Below are 10381 nucleotides of genomic sequence, written 5' to 3' on the forward strand. Positions count from 1 at the left end.
TTGTGCCAACATCGTTCTTTACTTAGTCAGCGCGATTGCGCTGCCTATGCTTAATCGTTATCCAAATTCCGTTTTATAGAGCCTCGTTTACAATTGGCTCGATTCGCTCCATACTTACAGTTCGTTAGAACAAACTGTTTAATCCCAGTTTGACCGTTAGACCCAGTTTAATCCCTGTTTAATCACAGTTAAAAACGAACACCAAATGTAATTATGTTAGCTAATGACTTTTCAGGAGGGGGAAGGATTTTCTCTAAAATTAACATTCATACGGTCAGGGCATAGAAACTCTAGTGAAGGAGAAAATGGGCACATGTAGACTTAAAGAGTTAGGCAGCTTTGACCCAAAAAGGGATGCAAGAAGAGGTAAAAAAAAATTCATGAGAAAATCTAATCATGAAACTACGGACATCGGGTGAGGTGAATACATGGACTTAAAATCAGGCCATCAAGCCATGGCTAATTGGAGAAAAAGGCAAGACATATCATCTGACTGAAAGGCAAAGCTAGTAGCATACAGGCAGGCCCTTTTAAATCCCTAGTTGAAGAGAAAATGGGCACATTTAAAGATTTAGGCAGGCTTGACCCTACCATGGCTGCAAAACGAGTTAAAAAATTCAATAGTCGGGGAGCCAAAGTTGAAAATCTGACAAAATAGCAATCTGAGGGGGACAAGTGATTTGAGAGAGGTTTTAGACTAAATCGACCATGCTGATTATGAATATCTCGGGAATATAAGCGCCAAAGGTGCGCTTGGTGGTTTTTTGCAACTAAGTTCGTTGATTTTTCTATTTCACTCAGACTAAGTCCAGCTTTCTACTAGAATATTGTAGTTGTCTTTTTTATACCTAGCCAAAACATTAGGCGATCGTTAATTTACCACATCAGTAAAAAAAAAAAAAAAAAAAAAATCCTGCTTAAAGCACAACAGCTTCAATATGCTTCAAACTGCTTTCAAAAGCTTTTGCTTTTTACAATTTTATTAACATACTATTGGTCGAATATACATAATTTAAATATGTTTAGCAATGTTTTTTAAGTTATTATTTAGTCAAACTCGTCGTCACTTTCAGAAAGATCGCATGACCCAGCACAAGCACAAAGCAAGTCGCACTTGCGGATTCCAGCACAGGAGCACTTTCCAATACACATATTTCTACACTTGCAATGAACTGCAATACGGTTTATAGAAATCGGCCACTGCGACAATGAATTTGTCAGAGGAATAACCCCGAAAGCGTCACTGTATACCCATCCGAAATTTAGGGGTTCTAAAACTATTGGTTCAGACTCCATAGCCTGTAAAACGATTCCCCACTGATATACAACTCTAAGGATGTGATATTTAAAGCTGTTTTCAGTGGGCGGAAGATTTTTTAATGATTTTTTCCTATGGAATAAGTGCACTCGCAAGTCATTCAAGGAGTTAAAGTCAGTAGGATTCTTTCCATAGGCTGCGATTGTTACTTTTCTTGCCACCTCCGTCACTTCCTCAATATAATTTGATATGTTGACAAGGTCAATCTTGACTTTTCTCGTCAGTTTCGCCATGTCACTAACAAGATCAAATTTCAAAGCTGCTTTCACAAATGTCTTCTTCCCCACAGAATAAGCAAAGCTCGTCGTGTCAGTGCCACTAAGGCAGTGTAGAAGTCCAATGCTGTCAATAAAGTCCCGTGGAAGAGAAATAGCTAGCTCGTGCACAGGGAAAACTCTGTCAGGGAATTGGAGGAATAGCTCCTTCTTTTTGTTCTCTTTCGTAGCTAACAGCGTAGAGGAGTGTTGCAAAAGTATCACCAGAATATCTGTGTCATTGGCCCGAACAATGACAGAAGAACTTCCATTCCTAAAGCTGGAAGCAACAAGGACTGCTACACGCATGTCTGCTTCTTCATGTGTGCTTGCAAGCTCAAGACTAAGAGGAGGCAAAGGTTCCAGGGATCCTTTTCTAGGAAATATCCCAACATGTCGACGATCAGGGAAACCTCCAGCAAGTATAATATCAAAGTTCTTACTTTTACTTCCAATATTGCTCCAAAACTCATAAATAAAAGCCACCAAGTTAGCTTTGCAGGAAGAACTTCTAAGAATTGATTGCCAGGAATCACCGAGTTTGATGCTGTCACTATATGTGGTACTGACCTTCAAACTCTGCTCACCCCTTCGTCTATGGCAGCCACTACTGTCTTTTAAGCATACTGGTGAGCCAGTTGGGTCCTTGATTCCATAAATTCCGTCATACCGGTCAGAAACTACATGCAGTTGGCATAGATTTTCCGGGAGCTGACTAAAAACCTTGCACGTCAACCTTCTTGAAAAATCAGACAATGTCTCATCCTTTGACGGAGTCATAGTCTTTAAGAGCGGCATAAAGTCCAGAATGAGAGATAGCCTCGAATTGACATCAAACACTGGCAAAGAGTAGGCCTTACAATCTAGGCAAGACAACCCTTCTATAAAGTTTATCAGATCAGATTTCTTTCCTGTTCTTAATCGGAATCCCTCGGATTGCGCTTCGAACAATGCCGGGGAATACTCGAGGAGTTCATGCTGAAGTATCTTTTTTAGCATGTCGGTTGCTGATCCTGGATTTTTACCAACATTCAGCAGAACTTTTTTAACTGCTTCTAGTTCTTCTACAGGGTTAGCAAAAGTACGTTTCGTCTTTTGGGTAGGTTTCAAGCAGCTTTCCATGGTTTGAACCTTGATCTTTGAAAAAGCACTAGAATTGCCTTTTAAATAATCCTCTACAGCATCCAATCCTATCTTCTCTGCTGAGACAATCCGTTCCGCTATTGCTATATCAACAGTTTCAAAAGTGATCACATTCACCAACGGCACTTCATCATATTTAAAAGGATGTATATGCTCTTCAAGAATACTAACTGACTTGTCTACGAGGCTACTTGTCTTGTCATGGCTTTGCAAAATATTGTTGTCAAACTCAGTCGCCCCATCCAGTCCTGCCATCGACTGAAGGGAAGAGGATACTCTTGAGCAAAATGGCAATGTCAGTGTCCACTTGGCAACTGCTGCTTTGTTCAGAGTAACACCTCTTAATCCACTTTTTTGCTTTGCTTCTAGATTTAGTGAGGATTCTAGCGCATGGTCCGGTGTGACACAATTCATTGAGCCAGCAGTCCTTTTCACATTGAACAAACCTTCCTTAAATATTTCAATCAGTTTCTGAGGAGCACAGGCCATTTCTCTCAAATATAGTGTCAAACATTCTGCATATTTATAATGTCCAGATGCAGCCATATATGGGATCATTAAACTTGCTGCTTTGAGATGTCGCCACCAATCTCCTGACCTTTCTGCAATTAAAAAGTCCATCAGGATGAAGCACATTCTCATATACTGTAACCATAGTTTTGAAGTAAACGATGTCTCGAGGAAGCTGTCAAAGTCCTCTAAAGTCGATTGCAGATCACTTATCGCACCTGTTACAGTACCCCAACTGCTATTCACATCGATCTCTGAGAGCACCTTCTCTATGTGATCCATCACTGCTGTATCCTTACCAAACGCTAAACAATGATCTTCGAAAGCTTCAAAATACATCCTACACACACCTTCCACAACAATTTGGTGGGCTCTCACACAGAGGTAAAAGGGTTTACCTGTCCTAGCTTTTTTGGCAGACCCAGGCACTAAAATATTTGCTTTTGAAAAAAGCTCCTCCAAGCCAGAACCTTTCATGAGATACCCTATGGCACCTAAAAAGTTCATAGCGATGTGTAGGCCCCCGAGCCTAGGAACGACTTTTTCGTAGCTTTTTGGATCTTTCGATCTCAAAGCAAGTATAATCTCATAAATTGCTAAGTCACATGTGATCACTGTGTATTCTTGATGAAGAGAATCAGCTGTCTGCTGTAATACCGCAACTGCTTTTGCAATAACTTCAGGGTTTGAAGGTGAGCTAGGGATTATTGGCAAATATCCAATGCGAGAAACAGGCATCATGGAGCTTCTTCCATCATCTGCAAAATATTTGAAGTCTGGAAGTGTCAAGTTGTCTGGTAATTGCACTGCCAGAAATTTTGTTGGCAAGTCACGACAGACTGCCCAAGATAGGAAAATGTGAGCGATGGAAACTCTTCCATCCCGTCGAGTCATTTCGAGCTTAAAAGAAGAAGGTTCTATGCAGCGTTTTCTTTTCAGTCACTTTTTCAAAGGATTCACTTCCGAAATCTGATTTTGACAATGCACGGCTTCTGCACCGGGAGCGCAGTCGAACGACTGAAGCAGACGACGTACCAACATCAATCAGGTCCTTCGAGGGTTGGATGGCAATCATGGTAGTTACGTGGGATGACGTGCCATCTACAGTTTGCTCCTAAAGTAGAAGAAAATCAATTAATTTGTTTGCAAGGAAGTTCAAATAATTAATAAGGATAGATCAGTTATTTGTGGCGAATCCAGGATTTGGGGAATGGGGGGAAGGGGCTTGGTCACAAAAAAAAATTACACTCTTGTCTCGAGTATTTCTAGCTCTCGGCAGGTGGTCAATACCCATTTTGAAAAAATCTTTTGGACAAGTGTATGGTATAAAAACAGCTTCCGCGAAATAGCTGGCATAGAAAAATGTTTTCTAGAAAAAGCGGAAAAAAAAAATCAACTTAGCACTAAGAATCAGTGTCTTTGGTCAGAATTGTGACTAGCCGTTTTTAAAGTGACTAAGGCCGAATGGGACCGAGAAATTCCAGGCATTTTGGACTGTTTACTTTCGCAGGGGGGGGGTCTCCTCCTGGATCCGCCATTCAGACACCCACCGGTGTCGTATTCTGAATAAGGGAATACACTAACGGGAATTTTGGGATTAAACCGTGGAGCCCGTGATCAAATATTTTCATTTGTTTGACTCAATGTTAGTACTGTAACTTGGCCAATTTAACATTTTAAGGAGCTTTTTAGGGTGCTACAAAGGCAACTAGCACCTTAACCTGCTGGATCTAAACTTAAGATTCTCTAAACTTAGGATCTTCAGGCAGAGAAAGCATTTTCTGCCGCAAAGCCCCGAAAATTTTAGAAATTTATCACTAAACAGTGTATCATTCCTTATATTTGCCTCTTAATACTGATTTTAGAGAAGTAAACACCCTTAAAAATTAATATTGTGCTGCAAAGGGTTTAAGTTATTTAAAAATTGAGATTAAGGAAATGCTGTTTTATTTTTGTTCATTTGCAGACACAAGAACTAAGTGAATGTCTGAGACAGTATTTTCTAAAATTCCGGGACCTACCACTGGAATATAGTAATAATGTGGTTTTCATGTTTCCTTTAAATTAGCCCCTGCAACATCTTTGCAAGGAAGCAAATTATCTTGAAAGGCAATATTATGCCGCAAAGCGGCAAAAATTTTGAATTTAGAACTAAGATTTAGACTCTTCTACCTCATATTTTGATGCTTACCTCAAAATCAAGGTTGTCCAGTGAAAAGTGAATAAAGTCTCCTGGGACAATTCCTTCTGGTATGTGGACGTTGTCAGTTCTTTCTTGTGGTTCCTTTGCTTTCATAGCTTCATTGGTGACAATGCGTTGAACTGTGCTGTAGCTAACTGTCATTTTCAGTCTATTCAGTAGAGTTATAAGATTTTTGTTGCGAGTTTTGTGGTACACATAAACACCTAGGCCAGTATGTTTTGGGGTCTCTAATTTTCCCACTTGAAATAGAATGTCCTGAGCCAAACTGATAATATCTTCTTTCACAGCATCTGTGACACTGTATCTTTCGCTAGCATTATCTGGTGGGTCCTCAAAATCGGCAAAAAGGAATGCAAGCATGTTGAACAACATTGGAGGGATGATAGAATCTGCATACTCTGTAGTAATATCAATATATTTGTCACTACGTTTGTACTTTTTCACTGTATTAATTAAATCAGCCTTTAACCTTTTCACTGTGTAAAAAAACTCACTCTTAGCTTTATGTTCAAACATATCGTTCATTGAGTTTGAACAATGCGGAGTTTCCCAGTCAGGAACATTGACAAATGGTTGGCTCCCTGTAGGACTTTGTGTTCCGTTTTCAACTGATTCAGGGCCTCTATTTTGCGTGTCATCTTCACTGTCCCACACTACATCACAGTCAAATGATTCACTGTCACTCTCTCTGCCAGCTTCGTTTGTTTCACAGTCTGTATCTAAGGTAGGACTCTCTACGAGCACAACTGAATCATCTGCTTCTTTGACAAACTTTGAAACCTGACGGCTCAGGGCTCCAACAGATACTTTATGCTTCAAATAGTAAAAGCACTGGTCTGCCTTTTTACTAGAGCTCACTTCTAGTGCTTTGCCATACTTCACACTCAATTGCTTTTTCAGTATCCTAACATCATGGGCCTTTATTTCCAGACCTGAACTAGCTAGTCCACTGCTTAATTTCTGCCTTAGCTCACTAAGCGAGTATATTCTTCCTTCCTTAAGACGAGTTTCAATTTCATCCACCACACTTTTTACAACAGCCTCTCTGGCAGAAAAGTTAGTCTCTTCCTCAGTCTTCTTTTTAAAGAAGCTAAGCATGCATTTTTGGTGGTATTTTGCACTCAACTGAATCAAATTTTTGTCTTTGGACCTTGAAAACACAGCAGGCATTACTCGTAAAAGTCTTTCAGCATGCTGTGATAACTTCTGTTGCCTTTCTATCGTTTTAATTGCAAGAAGATTCTCACTTTTACGCTTGGTACTTCCCTTTTGCCACAAATGATGCAACAGTCAGCATATGAGAAACTCACTTCTGTTGCCAATGTTCTAGTGAGTCTTGCAGGTGTAGCTGGCATATTTGCTTCCTGAAGACCTCCATGGAGATCACAAGACAAAAATTTTTGTCTACAAGTTCTATGCCAAACAAGCCTTTTTTGTAAGAAGTTTGGTTGCTGACAGTCCTTTCTTAGAGCATGGTACTTAGCATTGCACTTGCATCTGGTCAATAGAAGTTCTCGGACACGTTTTATATCACTAACAGTGTGAAGCTGTCATTGTCCATCGGTTTGGCAGATTAAACACTTTTGACAGTAAATTTTTTTTTTGGGGGGGCTATATAGAGCATCGAATTTTTTTCTGGCAAATGATTCCATGCTATTCTGCAAAATAGAGAAGAAATTTAGTATGGTACTAATGGTAACCTTAGAAAAAAAATTCAAGAATTTCTTCATGATATATAACCAATCCATTTCCAGTATCTACAGACTATTATAGTCTATAATAGGATCCTATAAGCAGTGGAAAGACCTGGTGAAAAAAAAATCTTCAAACCAGAAAGTAATTAAAGGCCCCCCCTCCAGCAGTGATAAGAAGTCCAAAATGGAAGAAAAAAGACACTTCTTAGTGCTAAATTTCAATTTTTTCGCCTCTGTAAATCTTACTCATATTCAGTCTTGGTCCCTCAAAAGATGGAAAATGACAATTCTTAATGCTCCATTGTGGAGGCAATGGGTATTGGAGGCCTGAGTCTCAACCCATTTGAGTCCGCCCTAAATAATAATAATAATGCTCCATTGAACAATTTTACAACTTTGTGGCATAGTATTGGGCATTGCAGCATAGTATTGGCCAAAAAGAAGGTACCACCAAACCTTCTTCAACCTTGCCTAAAATTTTTTTGTGCCACCTAAGAGCACGTCCAGACTATACGCTTTCTGGAAAAATGGGACGGAAATCTGGAAATGTAGACAGGTCTTCCATCCCCTTTTTCCGTTTTCTGGGCAGGAAGGATCAGAGGGTCCGAAAATGGAAAAATGGGATGGAAGACTGTAGTGTGGACAGCTTTTCTGGAAAAAAATGCCAGAAGAAGGAAACGATTAAACATGATAAGTGATAAATAAATATAGTTGTCTGATGTGGTTTAAAATAGAAAAAAGTTAAATAGTCTAACTGAGGCTCTAAAATTGTTTTCTATAGGTTTTGGCTCAGAAAAACAGATTTGATAAGGATGGCTGATAAACTTGTACCGATATTTTTTTAAAACCGCTAACTCTGGAGGGTAAATACTTTTTCCGGATTTAAATCCAAATTTTACAGATATAGCAAAGTCTGTATTCGATATAAAGTTATTGACTTGAATAGAAAAGGTAAAAAGTGAGATTCTTGACACACAAAATAATAAATAGACTACAGACAAGTATTGTCAGAGTGTACCACCTTTGCTTGACTACGTATGCTTGAAAAAAACCTGTACCACCTAGGCTAGCTCACAAAAGAGCCAAGCTCCTCGTAAAACCCCTCCCGTGGACACCCCTATAATTTACTGAATAATAGTAAGAAATAAGTTGCTTTTATCAGGAGGAACTAATCTGCATCTTTACCCTACTTTTAAACCACTTAAGTAAGCCTCTAACTATCCTTTGACCCCAAAACTGGTAAGACTTTTAGCCTTTGCATTATAAATTTATATACCAAGGATTCCTGAAAGATGAGGCGAAACAAAAAAAAGTGAAATACTAATAAAAACAAACATTTGAGGATCAGATAATAGAGAATTAGCCTTTTAACCATCAATTTGCACCAGCAAGGCAGATGGCAGTAAACATAACCATAACAAAGCCACGAGAACGATGCAGTGTCATCTACTTAACAATAAACATGTTAAGTTTTAAATTTTTTACCATAGATGATTGAGTCGAAACTTTGACCTCATGTTAAACTATGAAGCGCACTTTGGTGGTCGCAATTCCCGAAATAAATGGAATCAGCATGTTCAAAAACATTGTTTCCAAAAGTCAGAACTCATGTACCAAAATGTTTTTTACAAATCATTATTTGACGACTTTTTCAACTTTGGCTCCCCGACTACTGAGGAAGTCTAATCATGAAACCATTGATACCGGACGAGGTGAACATATGGACTTTTAATTTTTCGGTTTTAATTGTAGGATTTTAGACGGTGATATTCAATGAATAAAAATTAAAATGATAGAATCTTTGTAGATTTTTTTTAGAGATTGACGAAATATGAGAAGCTGTGAAAAAAGGAACATCAGGGGTTGTACTTCTCAAACGGGAAATATAGGCAGCTTAGCTCGAAGACAAGATAGGTACTCCCTCCAAGTCGAGCTAAATAGCCAAAAATTGACTTTTGTCATTCGAAAAAGTCTATCCATTATTTTGTAACATTATAATTTATCTTTCATGCCTTTTAAGACATGGCTCTGTTTTCGTTTATAGAAGGGATTTCCTCAATATATCTTCTTATCTTCTATATCTTCTCAATATATCTTCAATATAGCTGTGAAAAAAGGAACATCAGGGGTTGTACTTCTCAAACGGGAAATATAGGCAGCTTAGCTCGAAGACAAGATAGGTACTCGCTCCAAGTCGAGCTAAATAGCCAAAAATTGACTTTTGTCATTCGAAAAAGTCTATCCATTATTTTGTAACATTATAATTTATCTTTCATGCCTTTTAAGACATGGCTCTGTTTTCATTTATAGAAGGGATTTCCTCAATATATCTTCTTGAGATTTAAGGAGAAAATTAAATTTTTATTACCGTCTACACTATATCCCAAGCACAGATTTTGAACAACACATTTGAATCAAAGAAAGGTGTTTCCAGCGGTTTTCGTGGCTTTAAAAAATATAATGGTACTGGAACGTGCGACAGTATGACTTACCTTTTTTAGTCAGGTTGGAGAGAGAGGAGATAAGATTGCATAAAACATAACCTAGTTTACTGCTTTTGTCACCGAGGTCTTTTTTTTTAACCTGAGATTTCACTTTTTTAAACTCTTAAAGCCAGTCTCCATTTGGCAGATTCTGCAAATCTGCCATCTTGCAGAAAAAGCAACGTCTAAGGTTGCAGTATCTGCAAACTGCTAATACGGAGCCGGAAAAGAAGTCTCCATTAAAATAAAATTTGCAGATTGGCGGTGCAGATTTGCAGAATCTGTCAAATGGAGACTGGCTTTTAAGCCAATTTTCTCAAAAAAATTACACGGAAAAACCAGAAAATCTAGAACATGAAAAGTAGCCTAAGTGCCGGTTGCGATACGCCGTAAAATATTTGGTTCGTATTTTGGGTTTTTGAAATATGAAATTTTGAATTATTTTAAAAAAAAGGTTATTCTGAAAAGAGAATTTGATACAATTAACAAAGCAAGAAGTTATTTAGAATCAATAATGCTAAATATATAGAACATAAAGTTTGATATAGTCAAAAAGACTGTGACTTAAATTCATTTGAACGAGACCAGTTACTTCTTCAGTTAAGCAGCTTTTGTGAAATAAAAGAAAATGCGGAAGGGAATAAAATCTTTGTTCCAGGGGAAATGAATACTATTTGTTCATGTTTAGAAGTACATTCATTAAGTTTGACTCGGAAAATCTGCCAAACCCGAGTCATTTCATTGGTCATGCTGGCTGTGGCTGTGCCAATAGTACA

At 38.3% G+C, this 10381-nt stretch overlaps 1 protein-coding gene across 1 annotated transcript in view; it reads left to right on the forward strand.

Annotated features, from left to right (window-relative positions):
- Positions 1–6706: 6706 nt before the first annotated feature.
- LOC148949188 (dopamine D2-like receptor) overlaps positions 6707–10381 on the forward strand; it is a 64363-nt gene continuing 60688 nt past the window's right edge. The window contains exon 1 of the mRNA XM_089092645.1: positions 6707–6757. Coding sequence (XP_088948771.1) covers positions 6707–6757 — 51 coding nt within the window. The remainder of the gene's footprint in view (positions 6758–10381) is intronic.

The sequence above is a fragment of the Artemia sp. Qi Xiang Cuo genome, chromosome 8 (genome assembly GCF_049724085.1).
Source record: "Artemia sp. Qi Xiang Cuo chromosome 8, ASM4972408v1, whole genome shotgun sequence".
NCBI classification, from domain to species: Eukaryota; Metazoa; Arthropoda; class Branchiopoda; order Anostraca; family Artemiidae; genus Artemia; species Artemia sp. Qi Xiang Cuo.